This window comes from Bubalus bubalis, chromosome 20 (assembly GCF_019923935.1).
Source record: "Bubalus bubalis isolate 160015118507 breed Murrah chromosome 20, NDDB_SH_1, whole genome shotgun sequence".
Lineage (NCBI taxonomy): Eukaryota > Metazoa > Chordata > Mammalia > Artiodactyla > Bovidae > Bubalus > Bubalus bubalis.
In genome coordinates this window covers 1337458-1356742 of record NC_059176.1, presented here as the reverse complement: position 1 = coordinate 1356742, position 19285 = coordinate 1337458, and the positions used below count along the sequence as shown (strand labels likewise).

Sequence of the window (19285 nt, the reverse complement as noted above, 5' to 3'; positions counted from 1 at the left end):
CACCCACCTTCAGCCTCCGCAGCCTTGCACCCAGCCCGCCTGCAGCTGCTCCGGAGGATTCCCAGAGCGGGTGGCCCGGGGGTGGGGGGATAGGAGCATTGCCCGTCCCGTCACCGTCACCGAGGGAGGCCTGGCACCCGACCTGTAACCCGTGGTGTCCCCGTGTGAGAGAAGAGGGACTCGGATACAGGGGCCAAGCGACCTGCCCAGGGTCGGAGCCTGGCTCTGCCCAGGAGCCCAGGGGATGAGGCTGGGGGAGGGGGGGGAGGGGGCGCGGCGCAGACCCCCCTCCCCCTGGCTTGAATCCCTAATCCCCACGAGGGTGTGACAAGAGCAGGCAGGGAATGTCTGGTCTCCCCCTGCCTCAGGCCTGGGAGCCCAGGGAGCTCGGTGGCTCTCTGAGCCCTGGGCAGAGGCCAGGGGGCAGACTCCAGACTCCTCCGTACCAAGAGTGCCCCAGGAAAGGAACTAGAGGTACTGACTCCCAGCCCTGGGGCAGGGGCCGCATAGACCACCCCTACCCCCAGGGGCCTACCCTGACGTTTCTATGACTTGTAGGGCCAGTCATGTCCAAGCCCAAAGTCCACCTAGGGTGTGCTGGGCTGCAGTGCACTCAGCCCGAACACGGGAGCCCAGCAGACCACGTGCACCGTCTCTGGGCGCCCAGTCTCTGCACAGGAGGAGCAGGAAGGAAGTTTCGGGGTGGGGTCTCCAAGAGACCCACTGTGGCCAGTGAGCACTGAGGCCACCCTCTCCTGTGCCGGCCAGGTGACCTGAGAACACCGTCGCTTCTCCCTGGACCCACAGCCCTGAGAACCGAGGGCCGCTGGAGGGCAGCCACACTCCTGGATGGATGGAGCCCGCCTGCTGATGCCGGGGTGCCCTGTGACGGCAAGGGGGGTCCCCACCCGAGCGGGTGGACGAGGGGACGGGCTGTCTTCTCTGTGGCCACCAGAGGGCGCCCACGCCAGGCCGGGGTCCCGAGTTCACCGCGGGGCAGGTGAGTGCCCAGAGCGCCCCGCGTGGAAAGCAGAGACGCAGCTCCCTTTGGGCAAATTGCAGGCCCGCTCTGGAGGGGATCTGGACCCCCAAAATGTGGCTTCGCCGGGTCTAGGCCCCGCCACGGGGAGGACGAGCGCGATCGCCCCCAGGAGCATGCCCGGGTCGCTCCAGCCCGGCAGCGCGGGAGGGACCCCGGAGCTCGCCTCTGGCCCGCGAGCCTCGGCCCCACCGGGCCCCGGGTGGCGGCGGGGGCGGGACCAGCGGCCCCGAGGTCCAGGCGGCGCGTCACGGCGCCCGAGAGCCCGCCCCAGCCCCGCCCCCCGCCCCGGACCGGCTCCTTTTAATGGCGCGGCGCGCGGGTGCGGCGGGCTCTCGCGCGGCCCAGCGCAGAGGACGAACCGAGCCAGCATGTCCGGGACCCGAGCCTCTAACGATCGGCCCCCCAGCGCGGGCGGCGTCAAGCGGGGGCGGCTACAGCACGAGGCGGCGACCACCGGCTCCCGGGTGACCGTGGTGCTGGGCGCGCAGTGGGGGGACGAGGGCAAAGGCAAGGTGGTGGACCTGCTGGCCACGGACGCCGACATCATCAGCCGCTGCCAGGTGCGGGCCGGGCGCCGGGCCCCTCCCCCACCCCGATCCAGACGGACCCTGCCCTCCCTGCCCTCCCGCCCTCCCCAACACGCCCCTTGGACGCCTTCCCTCCGGGGACACCCTCCCCAGCCGCCACCCCACCCACTCGGGGCAGACCGTCTTCCCTCCCCCACGGTCTCCCCCAGGGACCCCGCCTTCCCCGCCGGCCCCACCCCCAGGGCCGTGGGCCAGGGGCCGAGCTATAAATACAAGTCGCTGAGTTGGGGACACTCGATCCTCAGGGGGTGGGGTGTACCATGGGTGTGACACTGGGGCGGGCACTGTGGGGGGCGAGGCGGAGACCCCAGGTCCCCAGTGGCTTGGAGGCCACCCAGACTCCACACTTCCTCCTTCTGTCTAGGGCTGGGACAGGGCTGGCTGACCACAAGGGGTCAGTGTGCGGGAGGAGGCTGCCGGCTGGAGCCCAGAGTGGGAGCAGGCATGGCCTCTTGGAGCCGTGGAGGGTCAGCCAAGCAGGGGCAGAGACCCGGGCAGGACTGCCGGCCAGGGCCCGAAGGAGGAGAGGGAGGAGCCTGGGTCTTCTGGCCAGGGTGACCCCGAGGCTGGGGGTGCCACCCAGGATGCCAGACACAAGCTCTGTCCCCCAAGGGCCCCTGCCCACTGCGGGCTGCTCTCTGTACCCCGTCTGTTGTCTCCTGCACCCCTCGGGGCCATGCTGCGCTTGGGGTGCAGGGGGTTGGCCTGGAGGGGTACACTGCTCCTGAGGCTCACAGCCCCATGCGGGGAGGCTGCCAGAAGTGAGGAAGGGCCGCCCCCTGGGCACCTCACACCTGAGCTCCTGCCAGGCGGGGCCCAGGACTCAGCACCACCGTGGGGTGGGGGGCAGCGTGCCCACTGGGGCAGACGCTTCTCGCAGGCCGACTGTGGCCTCCTGGAAGGTGCCTCCTGGAGTAGCGGGAGCCTCCCACCGTCTCAGCCCCTCAGCCAGAGCGAGCAAGTCCACACCCCCTCCCCTGGCCCCGGGGGTGCAGCCTTCTGCTGCATGTCCCCTCGGGGGGCCTGCCTGCTTCAGCCGTGACGCCCAGGGCCCTCCGTGTGACCTGCCCGCTCTGGGCAGCCTCACCCACCCTCCTCGAAGTGACCTCGGGGCTTGGTAGGTGTCCGTGAGGGCCCTCGCCTCGGAACCGCTGGGCTCCCCACTGTTGACGCGGTTCTGGAGGAAGGCCCTCCCTGCTCTGCCACCTGGGTTGGCAGGCCAGGCCCTGCCCTCTCCTGTTGCTTGTGAGAGCCATGGATGGGACCAAGCAAGGGCAGAGCCGCCTGGAGCCCCCCGCCCAAATGGGAGCCCACACGGCACCCTCTCCCTGACCCAGCTTCTCCCTGAGATCCATTCTCCCCCTGCAGGCCTCCAGCTGTCCTGGGAGCCCACCGTGATTTCTCCCCTCCAGCCTCCAAACAAGCTGCTGAGGCAGGGAAACGGGACCAGAGCCACTGAGCTGTTAGAAAAAGAGGCACATATGGGTCCTCCCGCGTGCCACACCCGCCTGGCACCAGTGCTGGGCTCCGGCTGGCACAGGGAGAGTCCAGCCCCCACCCCAGGAGGACTGCTTTTGCCTGGAGCCCAGAGTTGTGGCCTTCACACGGCACTTGGCCCCAGAACTGGGTCGATCTCGGAGCTATGGGCCAGGGCAGCGGGCAGCGGGCAGCTGGCCGCAGAGTCACGGGTGGGGGGCAGGGTGGACTGGGGCCCCAGCCCTGCCTGGGTGGCTGTCTAGAAGGGCTGACCAGCCCTTGACCAGAAGGGTCGCCTGGCCTGTCACCTGGGCCTGGGGTTATCCCGAGTGGCAGCCGCAACCCCCGTGGCCTCCCGGGGACCCTACTCTGGTCCTGCCGCTGCACCCCCTCCCGGCGCCCGCAGGCCCGTCTTCCGTCTGGGCTTTGGTCCACCTGGGAAGCCTTTCAGCGGCCTGGCTCAGGGGAACTCACTTTCCACCTGCCCAGAGGCACCCCCAGTGGCCACCCTCGGTGCTCCCCATCTCGGGGGTTTGGGGCCCACGGTCAGCATGCACCGCAAGACCCCCAAGGCCTTCCTTAGGGTCCACAGACCTGGGGCTTAACCCCCTGCTGTTCTTTTTGCCTCCGTCTCCCCTTGTGGATGGGGCCCGACCCTCCCCCAGCGTCGGGAGGCCCCCTGCAGCCTGGGCGCAGGTCCGGGGGCTGCTCCGGGCCCCCGCGGCTCCAGGGCTCCCTTCTCCCCTCACTCCCCGCCCAACGCCCCCTCCCTCTTCCTGGCCCAGGTCCCGCTGCAGCCACACGACTGCGACCCCTAGCCGCCTCCGCCTGCCGCGCGCTCCGCCCACTCCCTGGGAGACCCCGCCCCTGCTCCGGGCTTTCTCTTGCGGTGCCTGCGGGCATCCTTCCTGCTGTTTGACTTGCCTCACCTCCTAACCCGTCCAGATGGAAGCCGGAGAGCCCACGCGCCTGGCCTGCCTGTCAGGGCCCCGGTCACGGCCCCTCCCACGCCGCGTCCTGTCCCCAGGACACGGTGCCAGCCCTCCCTCCGTTTCCAGAGTTACCTTCAGCAGGCTTTGGGCCCCACAACGGCCCCGAGGCCTCAGGGCTACCCGTGCAGGATTTATATACAATTCCCCCCTCCAAGGGCAGTGAGGCCGCTCGGTGCAGGAATCCAGCGCGGGATGCCCTGGTGGGCGCCATCAGCTCCTGGGAGCTGTGACCAAGGGCACAGTGGTCTCACTCCTGCGGGGTGAGGGACCGCGTCCTGTGGCTTGCCGGTGCTCTGGGATCTCTCTCCCACGGAGGGAGGCCGGGAATGCCCGCCCCCCCCTCCCCGAACCCCAGGCTGGTCCAGGGGCCTCCCGGGTCGGGGGCACTGGGGGAGACGCCCGGTAGTGCCTCCACGTGTGCAGCCTCTGATGACACCTGTCCCCCAGCAGAGGCTCCAGGGGGAGAGCCTCTGCAGGGTCACCTGGGCAGTCGTGGCCCTGGGCAGGGGAGACCTGTGCACCCACCTGGGGCTCCTGCCCTCCCCTCTCCCTCACTCTGGTGCCTCACACGCAGAGCAGTTCTGTTTGGGGTGAACGGATGGATGGGTGGACCGATGGTAGAGTCCCTCAGAGCAGACACCCAAAAAGAGGCACGCGAGGACTGCCTGGGCTCGCGACCTCCACGCTTTCACCCAGACCTCGGTGGGGGTGGGGGTCAGTTCACAAGGCTCTCCACCCGGAGGGCAGACCCCTGGCTGCTGCCTGCTGGGCAGGATCCTGAAAAAACCCGCTTCTCCGTGGCCGCCCAGAGGCTCCACCCCCGGCCAGGCCCAGGGCCGCGAGCCGAGTCACAGCCTCGGAGGCCTGCCGCCCACACCCACCCTCTGTGCCTTGTTCGTCCACTCTGCGCTGGCCCCAAAGAGGGTGGGCTGGAGGACACCTGCAGAGACAGGAAGCATCGGGGCTGGTCAGATCTCGGAGTGGGCCGGCCTTGGTCCTGTTGCTGTGTCCTTGAGTGGGAAAGCTCCACGTGCGGCACCTGGTGGGGGCATCCACTGGGGACTTTGAGTGCCCGGCCAGGCCGTGGGGGCGGTGTCAGCGTCCCTGGGGACTCTGAGCTGACTGTTCCTGCCCTGAGGCTCCATCACGGAGGGGAGGACCTGGAGGGAGGCAGAGGTCCCCCCAGGCATGAGAGAGGGGTGAGGCTGGCTCCCGGTCACTCCGGATGGGAGCCTCCAGAGCCTGTCCACCTGGGGGGACAGGGAGACAGTGCAGCCCGGGGGCAAAGGCCCTGAGGGGGCCGCCAGGCTGGGCCTGGGACTCTGAACCAGCTGTCCCTTTAGGTGGCTTTTCCTAGCCATGCCCCCAGATCTCCCGGCCTGTGGACTGCAGACCACAGAAGGGCTGGGGCGTTAGGAGTGGGGGCGGGTGGTATATCCCTGCCCCGGCCTCACCCACGCCCTGGGAGAGGGCAGACGGGGGTCTCTGGGATGGTTGCCTGGACCTCTGCAGAGCTGCCGGGAAGGGCGCCCTCAGGTCAGCCGGCCCCGAGCTCAGTGTCCAGGGCTGGCTTACACTCCGGGAGTGGACCATGGCCTGGTGCCTGGGCCCTGTAGCCAGTGGGGGTCATTTGCCGCCCAGGGACCCACGGCGGCCTGCGCCTGTTCCTAGGCACTGGTGTTTACCCCAAACGAAGGTGGAGTGTGCTCGGTCCAGCTGACGCTGGCACTGGGCACTTGAGAACCAGGGAGAGGGCAGAGTGTCTAGGCCCCCGCCACGGCAGGCAGGACGCAGCTGGGGGCGGGCCTGGCTCACAGGGAGAGTGTCTGCAGGGAGGCCGTTGGCCCGCCACCCGGTCTCGCTGCAAACTCATTTCCTGGGATCTCGGGTCCCCCCACCCTCCGCCAGGCTGCCCCACCTACATGGCAAAGGTCACCAGGGGCATGAACTACACAGAGAACCTCGTGTATGGGGAGGCGCTGTATGTGTCCCAAGGTGAGGGCAGAGTAAGGATGGGGCCTCTGGGGGTCACTGGCCCCAGGACACACACCAGGACCCCAGTGACCCCAGGGGTCAGTTAGAGGCAAACCTGCCCCAGCCCCCCAATCCCGGGGTCATTCCAGACAGGCCTCTGCACATCCATGTGACACATGGAACACTTGGTGTCTGCAGGGCCATTGGGGGCGGCGGGGCGGAGGCTGGGAAAGGGGCGTTGAGGGGTGCTTGGGCTCCGGCCGCTCTCCTTAAATTGCCTGAGTGTGAAGTGAGGGAGGTCCAGGAGAAAGTGCCCCTGCCCGGGTCCCCCCCACCCCTACCTGGGCCCTTTCTGTGGGGGAGACGGAAGGTGTGTGAACCTCCCCAGCCCTGCTGCAAGGAGCAGGTGCCCCCGGGGAAGGACACGACCCTCGTTTGGCCAGGCCTGGCCAGGCAGGGAGTGACCACACGCATGTGTGGGGCTCGTCTCTGCTGGGCCCTGAGGGGTGCAGGTGCTGGAACCCTCAGAGCCAGTGGCCATCGCCTCCTCTGCCAGCCAGGAGGACAGTGGGGCGTGGAGGGCAGGGGCCCAGCCGTGAAGGGGCCCCACGGATATCTGAGTGCCTTGCAGGAGCTGAGCTGGTGGGGCTCCGAGGCCTCGGGCAGCAGCCAGGACGCGTCTCCTCCCCGGCCCCTGCTCACTGGCTCCGTGGCCCCACGTTGGGGCCCGCACTGGCCTCTAGAGCCCAGACCTGGGACTGGAGTCTTGCTTCCCTCCTGCGTGGGGCCTCCTCCTGGCTACCCCCACACCCCAGTCGGCCTCAGGATGGTTTTTCCCACTTGATTCCTAGGTGGGAGGCGAGGCCCAAGGGAGGGCCTGCTGTTGCACGCCAGCTCCTGGTCCCGGAAAGGCTGTGCTGCCCGCCCTCTGTCCCCTCAGAGCTCAGGCTGTGTGGCAGTGGGGCCTGAATCCGTGCTCCCTGCATCATCCCTGCATCAGAGGAGGAACCCCAGAGGGAGTCGTGGGCGGGCAGGCAGGGCTCTGAGCCCGTGGAGGCTTCAGGGGCTTCACTGAGCCGGCCTTCCCGGAGCATCAGCCTAAGAGGGTCCTGGATATGGGGGCCGGCCTGTCTCTTGGACCCAGTGCCCCGGTCAGGCCCTGGCACCCCAGACATGCATCGGAGCCAGCCACTGGACCAGGGTCCCCACGCCCAAGCAGAGATAGCGTCTCACAGTCCTGCCACCCGGGCAGCGCAGAGGGGGCTCCTGAGCGCCTGCATTTAGAGCTGCCCGAGTGAGCCGGGCGCCAGGCAGGCTTCCCTGGGTGGACGCTGATCAGATTCCTGTCCCCAGGGAGGCAACAATGCTGGACACACCGTGGTGGTGGACGGCAAGGAGTACGACTTCCACCTGCTGCCCAGCGGTATCATCAACCCCAAGGCCGTGTCCTTCATTGGTGAGTGCCCACCTGCCCGCCCGCCTGCACCGCAGCCCGGGAACCCATGGATGTGAGTGGAAGAGGCCTGGACGTCATCGAACCTGGGGGTCCATACACAGGCTGGACGCAGCAGGGCGCAGGGCTGGGCCCAGAAGGTCAAGGTTCCAGCCCCACCGAGACCCCTTGCAGAGGCCTCTGATCTGGGGACCCCGCCTCGGGGCCGCACTCGGAGCCCAGGACCCCCTCCTCCCCACACCTGGGATGGAGGGACGGATGGAGGGTGCAGGAGGCTCCCCGAGCGCTCAGACTCCCCGGGTGTGTGTGTGTGCAAGCCTGTAGGCATGTGTGTGAGTGAGTGAGGGTGTGGGTGTGCATGCGTGTGTATGGCAAGTGTGGGTGTCACGTGTGTGAGTCTGTGTACATGTGTGCGTGCCTGTGAGTGTGTGCGCGTGTGATGCCCATGGGTGAGTGTGCGAACGTTGTGGGTCTGGCTCCCTGTGGGTCTGCGTGGGGCTCTCCATGGGCAGCTGTCCCCTGCCCTCCTCTAGCCCCTGGGCAGCCCCCTCCCCCACCCCTTCCCATCGCCCTCTCCTGCCCATCCCTCCAGGACACACTCCGGGAGCTTCGGGGACTTTTCCTTCTGGCTTTTTCCACTGCTGAGCAGGGCCACACGCGTGACTCACTGCCCCGCCCCGCCCCCACCCCAGGAAGCAGGGCTGGCACAGCGAGTGTGTGCCCGCTGGTGGCGCGGGTCCAGCCCTGGGTGTGAGCCCAGGGACGCTATGGCAGCAGTGGACCTGGGGGGTGGTGGGTGGTCAGGCTGAGCAGGAAAGGGCGGTGGCCCATGGGCTTCTCCATGGGTGTGGACTGGGCCCCAGTGGAGGCTGAGGACCCCAGCTCACCAGGGACCCGCACCCAGGGGCCAAGTCTTTGCCCCAGGAGGCTGCTGGGCACGACTGGGTGGGAACCAGGCCAAGGAAGCACCGCTCACTGCGGGGAGGGGAGAGGAGTCTGCCCGGTGTCCCGGGAGCCGGGGGTGGATGGGGCCAGCGGCCCCCAGGAGCATGGGCAGGGGCCAGCCCGGCCAGACACTGATGGGAGCCCTTTGGCAAGGGCGGGACGTGCCAGCGCTCATGCAGCGCCCCCGCCAGGCCCCGCCCCGTGGCCATCGCGGGGCTCCTGGCATTTAGATGACCTTTCGAGCTTGGTGTGGCTTGCCGCCTCTGAGCCACTCCCATCTGGACCTGTGTCCCAACTCCCTCTGCCAATCCCGGCGCCCGGGGGACTCACCACCCAGGAAGGCCATGGGGGCCCCACCCAGCGGGCTTTGGTCTCAGAGGAAGGGGCAGCCTTGGCTTCAGCCTGGGCCCCCAGTGAGCTCGTGGCCGTGGTGAGGCCCCTCCTTGGCTGGGCTTGGCGCCTGCCCTCTGCAGACCCCCCTTCACTTTTACGGGGATGGGGAGGCCTGGCTCCCGAGACCAAACAGCTGGAGGCTGTGTTTCTCCCCACCTCCTGCTTTCCCGTTTCCGTGTAAATCAAGCACGACAGCTCTGTTGAGGTATAACTTACGCACCATGAAATGTGCCCCGGGAGGGTAGGATGGTGCATCCGTCCCAGGTCAGTTCTAGGACACTTTCTCCCTCCTGAAGACCTCCCGCAGCAGCCGTCATCTGCTGTCTCTGTAAATGAAGGCTTTTGTTTGGACCATTTTTTATTTTGATAGAGTGTACACATAATATAAACTTTCCATCTTTCATAAAACAGAATTTATTTTATGTAAATTCATGTATTTTCTTCTAAATTTTATGCCCTACTTCCTTTCTGGGTATTCAGATTCCCTCTATTTGATGAAACAGTGGCCACATAGTTTTTTTGTAAATGCCCTTTTGTGGCAAAACAGTTGGCAACCCCAGATCTGTGCACTGATTGTTTTTGAAATGTGGAATCTTCTTAGAAGCCCTGGGCAGCTCAGTTGCCTGACAGCCAAGTCTCAGGAGGGGACAGGCAGGTCTGAGTTGAGCAGATGTGAGCTGACCACATCTGAGCTGACCCCGACCCACCACACAGCTGACAGCGAGCTATGTGACAATCGGGGAACGTTGGCCCAGCGTGCAATTTAACCACTCATTTCTTCCGAACTGCATCTTGGGAATTTACCATCTTAATAAGAATTATTAAGCTCCTTCTCATGGCAAAAAAAAAAAAGAGTTTCCATCTTAACCACTTTTAACCGTCCAGTTCAGTAGCATCGAGTACATTAGTCATGCAGCATCAGCATGTCCATCTGCAGAGCCCTGTCCCCCCTGAACTCTCCATCCCCTTTCCCTCCCCTCGCCCCCAGCACCCTGCCCTCTGTCCCTGCGAGTCTGACTCCTCCAGGGACCTCGTACAAGGGGGGACCTCATACAAGGGGGTACCTCGTACAAGGGGGGACCTCGTACAAGGGGGGACTTCATACAAGGGGGTCATACAGAGACTGGCCTTTAGTGTCTGACTTACTTCACTTTATTTATTATTTATTTCACAGGGGGCTTCCCTGGTGGCTCAGATGGTAAAGCATCTGTCCTGCCATGCAGGAGACCCAGGTTCCGTCCCTGGGTGGGGAAGATCCCCTGGAGAAGGGAATAGTTACCCACTCTGGTATTCTTGCCTGGAGAATTCCATAGACAGAGGAGCCCGGCTGGCTACCATCCACGGGGTCACAAAGAGTCAGACGTGGCTGAGTGACAAACACTTCCACAGTTCCTTCACTTTATGTAGTGTGTTACGTCCATCCGTGTGGCAGCCTGCGGCAGCATGCCCTTCCTTTTCGCGGCTGTGTGATAATGCCGTTGTGTGGCTGTGCCACATTTTCTTTATCCGTCTTGATGCCCACTGAGGACGGCTGGGCCGCTCCCCGTCTCGGCCATCATGAACAAGGCAGCTGTCAGCACAAGCGCGTGAGTTTCACGGCGTTTTAAGTGTGGGGTCCCTCTGTCTGTGACCCAATCCAATCTCGTGTCCCTGTGTCTCAGGCAATGGAGTGGTCGTCCACTTGCCGGGCTTGTTTGAAGAGGCAGAGAAGAACGAGAAGAAAGGTAGGTCATGTCCCCGCGGAGCCGCGCCGCCCAGGGGCCGTGCACGCTCCCCGCGGAGCCGCGCCACCCGGGCGCCGTGCGTGCTCCCCACGGCTGAGTTGACGGCGCTCCCCATGTGGTTTCTGCCGATGGTGGTGGCAGGTGGGTGGGTGGTGCGGCTTCCACGCTGGCCCCCGGCCCGGGCCTGCTGGCCCTGCTCACACCGGAAGCCTGAGCGCAGGCAGTCAGTCCAGGGGCCCCAGCCTTTGGCTTCAGGCCACAGCCTCTCTGTCGCAGGCGAGCTTTCATGACACTGGGGACCAGTGATGTCAGGAGTTGCAGACGCGGGCTCTCCAGGACAGAGCCCTGAAGCCTGGGCTTTGACCCTGATGTCCCGAGACTGGGGACGGTTGGGCCGACATCCCTGCAGGGAAGGGTGTGGTCCCTGGGGGCTGCTCAGGGGCAGGAGGCGGGCAGGCAGTGACCAAGGCCGCCGGCCAGGTGTGCGGGCAGGTGGGCCCCCCGGTGGTTGTCGAGAAGCAGGTGGGTGACATTGCAGCCCTGAGGTGCCCTGGACGGAGCAGAGCCTCCGCCTCGGGGCCCAGACTCAGCGCAGGCGCGAAAGGAGCCAGCGGGCCCTGGCCCCGGGATATGGGCTCTGGGAGGCGCCGGGACAGAGCCCATGAGGAGACAGAGCCGCCCGTGGGGACGCGGGTGGATGTCCCCAGGTCCCCGGGGGAGGGCCCGTCACCGACCGCATGCCGTGTCCGCAGGCCTGAAGGACTGGGAGAAGAGGCTTGTCATCTCTGACCGGGCCCACCTTGGTGAGTCCCGGGGCCTCCCTGCCCGCCTGCGAACAAGTGACCCCAGACCCCCCAGGCCTTCTCCGAGGCCGTGCCGGGTCAGGATGACTGCCAGCACAGGCAGATGGGGAAGCTGAGGCCTGGGGCAGGGGCCCGTGGTGTCCCCAGAGGCCCCGTAACCCTCTGTCTCTCTCGCCCGCGATGCTCCCGCCCGCCCGGCCGGCAGTGTTTGACTTTCACCAGGCGGTGGACGGGCTCCAGGAGGTGCAGCGGCAGGCCCAGGAGGGCAAGAAGTGAGTGGCGTCTGCGCTCCCCCCAGCCCCAAGTCCGTGGCCGTAGAGCTGGGGGCGTGTCAGGTGCAGGGGGGGCGTGCGTCCACCAGGAGCCCCGAGGACAGTGTCCGTCAGTTCACCCCACGCCTCCCCCACCCTGAAGCTCAGGCGAGCCGCCTCTCCCGGGGCCATGTGGTCCTCCCCAGGGCCACCCCCAGGAGGGCCCGTGCCGTCCATCACCTGCTGTGCCCCCCGCCCCTGCTGGAATCCCAGGCCAGCCTTGACCGAAGCTCCAGCGGGCGCCAAAGCCTGCCTAGCCGCCTTGATGGCCAGTCACTGGTTCTCCAGAGATGTTCACTGCAGTGGGCCAGAGACAGTGTCAAAGCCGGGACGGGAGCGAAGCAGGCCAGAATCCTGCCTCTCACACACGTGTGCACACACACACAAGCAGTGCATGCATGTGCATAGATTATACACACACGGCCTTGTACACTCATACAGAGGGACACACACTCACACACATGTAGGCACAGCACACGCTCACACGAAAGTGCACACACGCTCACATATGAACATGCACTCACACACGTGCACACACATGTAGGCACAGCACACACTCACACGCAAGTGCACACACGCTCACATATGAACATGCACTCACACGCGTGCACACACATGTAGGCACAGCACATGCTCACACACAAGTGCACACACGCTCACATATGAACATGCACTCACACACGTGCACACACATGTAGGCACAGCACACGGTCACACACGTGCACACACACGCTCACACACAAGTGCACACACAGGGCTTGGCCACACACAGGTGGCGATGCTGAGCATCCACACTCGCTGACCTGGGCTGGGCTGTGGTCGGCAGTGGGTACAGGGTGGCATTGCCAGGTTCCAGCTCTGAGGAGATGGCAGGTGCCCAGAGCAGCAGCCTCGGTGCTGGGCAGAAGGCAGCCGGGCCAGGGAGGGCACCGCCGGGCACTGGGCCTCAGGGGGCCACGGGAGGGCCAGGCCGGGACTTGGACCCACGTGCTGCCCCCGCAGCTCCCAGTCCTGGAGCTTGCTGTCAGAGGCATCCAGGGGTTCCCATGGCAGCCCAGCCCTTGGGGCTGCAGCTCGGAAGGGCCCTCGGGCGTCGCGCGGCTCGACCTTGGTTTACGGGGGTGGACGCTGAGGGCTGGCCGGGGGCCCCGGTTCCCAGGCTCCTCCCCCAGTTCCAGCAGGCCTGCCTGGGCCCCCCAAGCTCACGGCCCTCGGCCTGTCTTACAGCATCGGCACCACCCGGAAGGGGATCGGGCCGGCCTACTCGTCCAAGGCCGCCCGCACCGGCCTCCGCATCTGCGACCTCCTGTCTGACTTCGACGAGTTCTCCTCCCGGTACCTGACCCATCCCTGGCCCTGGGCTGGGGGAAGCTGGGCCAGGGAGGCGGGCGCGGGGCTCTGGGCAGACGGGGTGGCAGTCGCTGTTGCTTCCGCAGATTCAAGAACCTGGCACGCCAGCACCAGTCCATGTTCCCCAGTTTGGAAGTGGACGTTGAAGGTCAACTCAAAAGGCTCAAGGTAGAGCTGAGCACCCCGGCGTCGGGCAGGCCCGGCCCTACTGAGGGTCCCTCCACAGCCGCGCACGCTGCCGTGGCACCCCTGGAATAGGGCCTTATTTCCCGGTGGCTGGGCTCAGGGACCACAGGCCTCCTGTGGGAGCCCCCAGTCGGCAGTCTTCTCAGGAGGCCAGGGGCTCACCCGCTGGCCTGGCCCCTCGAGTCCTCTCTGAGGAAACGACCCTGGACACGCCAGGGGCCATAGGAAGACCCTGTCGGTCTGGGGCAGGAGGCAAAGGCATCCCAGCTCACTGCTATAGGGACGGAGCGGGTGGGATGGACATGCTGGGGGACAGAGGCCAGCCCCGTGCATCGCGGGCAAGAGCTCGAGGTGTCCCAGCTCACTGCTAGAGGGACAGAGCAGGCGGGAGACAGGGGGATGTCCGCACGGAGCCCTTCTGGAAACCTCCAGGGCCCAGCTCCTCCAGCCTCGTCTGGGGCTCTAGATGTAGACAGGGATGGACCCACAGGGATGCGTGCAGACCGAGGGCCTCGCTGGGCAGGAATTTGCTGGAAGCCAGAGGCTGTGAGGAGGAGGCCAGAGCCGGGTGGACCCCCTTCTTGCATCCTGGCCCCTTCTCCCAGGGCTTCGCCGAGCGGATCCGCCCCATGGTCCGAGACGGCGTTTATTTCATGTACGAGGCGCTCCATGGCCCCCCTAAGAAGATCCTCGTGGAGGGTGCCAACGCAGCCCTCCTTGACATTGACTTCGGTACGTCCCCAGCCAGAGCCCCACGAGCCCTGCCTTTTTAGTCTGCCGAGGAGACAGCTGTGGTGGGCTCGCCTTCCATACCAGGCTGCCCTCTGTGCCCGGGAAACAGTGCTACTGCCCTCTTCCTGCAACCTCAGCCAGGAGGGGGTAGAGGAGGCCAGGCTGGGGATGAGGGACGGGGTGGGGATGAGGGGTGGGGATGGGGATGAGGGGTGGGGATGAGGGGTGGGGATGGGGGGATGAGGGAAGGGGATGAGGATGAGGGATGGGGATGAGGGGGGATGAGGGGTGGGGATGAGGGGTGGGGATGGGGGGGATGAAGGAAGGGGATGAGGGACAGAGATGAGAGATGGGGATGAGGGACAGGGATGAGGGCCGGGGATGAGGATGAGGGATGGGGATGAGGGGGGATGAGGGGTGGGGATGAGGGGTGGGGATGGGGGGGATGAGGGAAGGGGATGAGGGACAGAGATGAGAGATGGGGATGAGGGACAGGGATGAGGGACGGGGATGAGGATGAAGGGGGATGAGGGGTGGGGATGAGGGACAGGGATGAGAGATGGGGATGAGGGACAGGGATGAGGGACGGGGATGAGGATGAGGGATGGGGATGAGGGGGGATGAGAGGTGGGGATGAGGGCGGATGAAGGATGGGGATGAGGGATGGGGATGAGGGCGGATGAAGGATGGGGATGAGGGGCGGGGATGAGGGATGAGGGGTGGGGATGAGAGGGGATGAGGGATGGGGATGAGGATGTGAGGGAATGAGGGACGGGGATGAGGGGCAGAGATGAGGGACAGGGATGAGGGGTGAGGGACGGGGATGAGGGAGAGACTGGCTGGGCCCGGGAGCCCTGACTGCCCCACCTGGGCCTCTATCCCCGCAGTCCCCGCTGTCCCCACTGTCCCAGGCCCAGGGGCACACCAGCCCCGAGGCCACCTGAACTGTCCAAACCCGAGGGACCCTCCCCCTACCCACCCGCACCAGCTCACACACACCCTGTGTTGGCCACACCCCGTGGATGGTCCCTGGGACCACTGGGGCGACCCCTCGCCAGAGATCCTGAGGGGTGGCAGCCCAGCTGGTTCTGTCTCGCAGGGACCTACCCCTTCGTGACATCCTCCAACTGCACGGTGGGCGGCGTGTGCACCGGCCTGGGCATCCCGCCCCAGAACATAGGCGAGGTCTACGGCGTGGTCAAGGCCTACACCACACGCGTGGGCATCGGCGCCTTCCCCACTGAGCAGATCAACGTGAGTCTCCACCCCCGGGGGACCGCGGGCGCCTGGTGGAGGGACCGGGGAGGCCGCAGAGAAGATGCTGAGGCTGTAGCTCCAGCCGCCCCCCAACTGCCGTGTGGCTGTCCCGCAGATCCCCCAGCTCAGGAAGGACGCTGAGAGCCTTCTCTCTGGCCCCACCCCTCTCTGGGTGCCCAGGCTGCCTTCCTCCTGGGGCTGAGCGAGCCTGGGTTTGGTCTCAGCTGGATAAGAGCAGGGTGGAGCAGTGCCCACCAAACTCCCCAGCAAACTGCCCTCCAGCCTCTTGGGTGTCTCTGGAAGCTCAGGACGGCCCCCGCCTTCCTCTCCCCGGCCTTGTGCCCACAAGGCTGGAGGGACACGAGGCTCCTGTCCTGAGCAGGCAAGCGAGGGCCAGAGCAGGAAGAGGATGTGCTGGGCAGGGTTATGAACCCCGGAGAAAGAAGCACAAAATAAGCATACAGCCTGCTCGAGGGCAGCTTCGGGGTCTGCAGATCCACTCTCACCTGCCCAGGAGGCCAGGGCAGGCCTGGTCACGAGGCTCAGCTCGGGCAGGCGTGCTCAGGGCCTGGGGCAGCGAGCGGGCGTGAGGAGGGGTGGCCATCAAGGGGCCTGGGGCAGTGAGCGGGTGTGAGAAGGGGCGAGGAGCGGGCGTGAGGAGGGGTGGTCGTCAGGGGGCTGCAGGAGGGTGGGGTGGGCGTGAGGAGGGGCGAGGGGCGGGCATGAGGAGGGGTGGTCGTCAGGGGGCCGCAGGAGGGCGGGGTGGGCAGCCGGCTTAGGCTCCATCCCCACAGCCCCCAGGCCCTCCCTGTCACTCCGCAGGAGATCGGAGACCTGCTGCAGAGCCGAGGCCACGAGTGGGGCGTGACCACGGGCAGGAAGCGGCGCTGCGGCTGGCTGGACCTGATGATCCTGAGATACGCCCACATGGTCAACGGATTCACCGCGTGGGTGGTGCTGAGGCGCCCTCCGCCCCCCGGGCGCCCATCCCCCGGGGGCCCATCCCCCGGGGCGCCCATCCCCCGGGGGCCCAGACCAACTGCCCAGACGCCGCAGGAGCAGGGCCACCGGGCCTCGGGCTCAGGGCCACAGTCCTCCCCACACAGGGTGACCTCGCCCGCGGAAACCTTCCACTCAGCAAGGCCACCGGGGGGTGATGGGGAGGGATGTCCAGGGCGCCCTGGGGCTGGCCCTTCCTTGGCTCCTGAGCGCAGACAGGGAAGGAGACATCTCGAGGCCAGAGGGTGGCCCGCCCCCGGAAGCGGTGCAGAGGCTCTCCTGGAGCCGGGGAGGGAGCCCAGAGCAGAGGGCCTGCACTCGTCCAGACCCCTGTTCTGCTGGGCCGTGGGGACGGGGCAGTGCTGGGCTCCCAGCCTAACCGTCGGGGCTCTGCCATCCTCTGTTCTAGTCCTGCAAACAGAGGAGCGAGGGGTGGGGCTGGGCGGGAGCTGCGACGGCGGCTGACCGCCCTCGGCTTCTCCCTGTGCTCTGGACAGGCTGGCCTTGACGAAACTGGACATCCTGGACGCCCTGGACGAGATCAAGGTCGGCGTGGCGTACAAGCTTGGCGGGAAGCGGATCCCCTACTTCCCAGGTGCGGGCGCCGCCACCCCCCTGCCCTTGGCCGCTGGTCTTGGGCAGAAGGGACGGTGTGTGTGCGTCGGGCACACAGGGCAGCCTGTGTCGGAGGCTCTTTCCACTTCTGTCCATGGCAGATTCTCACCCCGAGCAGAGGCCTGTGCGTCCGCACTCTGGGGAGAGCTCAGAGGGACTCAGGGGCCAGCCTGACCCCAAGACCCTGGGGAACCCCCAGGGTCAAGGCCCACCTTCCGGGAGCTGGGGACTCACCTGAAATAGCAGACATGGACTGTGGATGCTCAAAACTTGGGACAAATAGGAAGATGATGTTAACCTAAGAAAACACATGTTTTTGGTTAGATTTTTTAAGGTCTCCCTGAAGTTTCTGTGACCAAGCAAGTGTCCCTTCTAAAAAGCGTAAAGGCAGTGATGTTCTCCTGTGTGCCTGGCCTGGGGTCATGGATGACCCCACCCGCACCAGCAGCCGTGGGCGAGCTGCCCCCACAGGCCCCCAGCATGTGTGTGCAGACTCTCGGCTGTGGGAGCCCCATGCGTCCTCTCGGCCAGTGTCCCCCAGACTGACTGACTCTGAACTCCGAGAGGACACAGCAGGGCAGTGCTGGGACTCAGGGCATGTACTTGCGGTGGACAGCTCCTTCCAGCAATTTCTGACCACAGGGGTGGTTGGCGTCTGCTGTGAGGCCAGGAGTCCAGACCCAGTGGGATCCTTGCCCTGAGGAGGGGAACATAGATCCTTCAGGAACCCTAACACTGCAGGACCTCAAATCCCTTTAGAAGCGGGGGCCTCAGAATTCCTTAGCTGAGGTGTTCCCTGGAATCCGTGTCCAGGGTGGTGTGTCCCTTGGGCTGGAAGGGGAGCAGGTAGCATCCCAGAACCACCCCCCAGCCCTAAGAAAACCAGGAAGGGCTGCTTGCCTTCTCTGCCCCTGAACGCTGGGGCAAGCAGACCCTGGGCTGGGGGTCCCAGGCCCGTGGCTGCGCGGACATCTGTGGCACGCGGCTCACCCAGCCCATGTCCGCAGCCAACCAGGAGATCCTGCAGAAGGTGGAGGTGGAATACGAGACGCTGCCAGGGTGGAAGGCGGACACCACGGGTGCCCGGAAGTGGGAGGACCTCCCCACACAGGCCCAGAGCTACATCCGGTTCGTGGAGAACCACGTCGGCGTGGCAGGTGGGTGCCCTGTGTCCAGCCACCCCCTCCACCCGCCTCGCCCCAGGCTGAACCTCCCCTTCCCCTTTCAGTGAAATGGGTTGGTGTCGGCAAGTCCAGAGATTCGATGATCCAGCTGTTTTAGACAAAGCCGGAGCTGACCCCAGCAGCGTGGCCCGCATCGTGTCCTTTCCTCGGCCGGCAGAACCAACGCCGTGAACAAAGAGATTTGAAAGCTATTTTCTGTACTTTTGTATTTTTCTTTAAGCCTTCAGCCCAACCCTCTGATTTCTACAACTTGAAACATTTGAAGGCCAGTGTCATGTACGTTTTTAAACATCCTGCTATTTCACGTGAGCTCAAACCAGAGCCCTTTTCTGGCTCGTGAACTGTCACGTGGCTGCCTGTGCAGCTGGAGCCGCTGAGCAATAAATCCCACAGCCGCTGAGCAGCAGTGAGCCGTGCAGGTCTTTTTCTGACTTCGTCACCGTTGCTTCGACTTTTAGCTGCTGAAAGGTCCCACTCGGCAGCATCAGCGGCCGGGGTGACTCACGTTTTCAGTGTCAGGAAGCAACAACTGTCTGTTGCTCAGACAACAGAATGGGAGCAGCCCAGGGGAGGAGGACCATGGGCGTGAAGCATGTTTTCCCAAACGGAACGTCTCCCCGCAGACTCGCTCTAGACCCCAGAGCCCTTCCCCACACGGCAGCCCCTGCGTTTCAGTGGGACAGCCTCTCCCCCGCCCTGTGTCCCCTGGAAAAAGAAGACGCTTCTCAGCTGGCAGAACCTGCAGAGACCCTACTGAGGTCTGTGCTCAACTGGAAGCCGTACTCGGCTCATTCAACGCTTCAGAGTTTGTGGTCAGTTTAGAAAAATAATTGGCCTTTTGGTATCATTTCAGAGAGGGAAGGGTTTATACACATGGAGAGACTAGGAGTCTGCTAGGCCTAAATCCTCACTTTCTAGAGCTGAGGATGCCATCTGGGTTCACTGACACTGGGCAGGTGCCCACCCGGCTTGCTTCCCGTGGGCCCCGCCAGCCCCAGGAAGTTCTGCGGGGCCCAGTGTCACCGGCTCGTGCCCTGGAGCCCCAGACCCTTGTGACAGCCTATTAGGTGAACAGGCCACATGTTGGGAGTATGGCTTCACACATGCTAGTGAGCTTTTCCAAACAGCCAAGAATGGCCTTCGGTGATTTGAAAGAACGCAGGAGCACGTGTGTACCAGCTTCCTCGGGCAGCAGGGCTAGAAGTGAGAAACACCAGAAGAAACTGACCTTGGCGTTTCCCGAGAATTATTTCCCTTCACGA

At 65.2% G+C, this 19285-nt stretch overlaps 1 protein-coding gene across 3 annotated transcripts; it reads left to right on the top strand.

Moving 5' to 3' along the window:
• The first annotated feature begins 1308 nt into the window (after positions 1-1308).
• ADSS1 (adenylosuccinate synthase 1) lies at positions 1309-18429 on the top strand. 3 transcript variants are annotated; one of them, XM_025271552.2, is made up of 13 exons: positions 1315-1602; positions 7425-7527; positions 10524-10586; positions 11339-11389; positions 11595-11661; positions 12928-13035; positions 13137-13218; positions 13842-13968; positions 15068-15222; positions 16048-16172; positions 16722-16819; positions 17847-17996; positions 18068-18429. In XM_025271552.2, exons 1-13 carry the CDS (start codon positions 1411-1413, stop codon positions 18118-18120), a joined length of 1374 nt encoding a protein of 457 aa, XP_025127337.1. In that variant the 5' UTR covers positions 1315-1410; the 3' UTR covers positions 18121-18429. The 3 variants fall into 3 exon arrangements, with proteins under 3 accessions (XP_044789260.1, XP_025127338.1, XP_025127337.1); XM_025271553.2 differs by lacking the exon at positions 11339-11389 and having other exon boundaries at positions 1313-1602; XM_044933325.1 differs by lacking the exons at positions 16722-16819; positions 17847-17996; positions 18068-18429 and adding an exon at positions 16235-16676 and having other exon boundaries at positions 1309-1602; positions 16048-16203.
• Positions 18430-19285: the final 856 nt, after the last annotated feature.

What these genes read in the sequence shown, in the direction of transcription:
- ADSS1 (XM_025271552.2), top strand. Translation starts at nt 1,411, where the DNA reads ATGTCCGGGACCCGAGCCTCTAACGATCGGCCCCCCAGCGCGGGCGGC. An exon ending in GTCAACTCAAAAGGCTCAAG is followed by an intron (nt 13,219 to 13,841) that starts GTAGAGCTGAGC and finishes CCCTTCTCCCAG; the next exon opens with GGCTTCGCCGAGCGGATCCG. An exon ending in ATGGTCAACGGATTCACCGC is followed by an intron (nt 16,173 to 16,721) that starts GTGGGTGGTGCT and finishes TGCTCTGGACAG; the next exon opens with GCTGGCCTTGACGAAACTGG.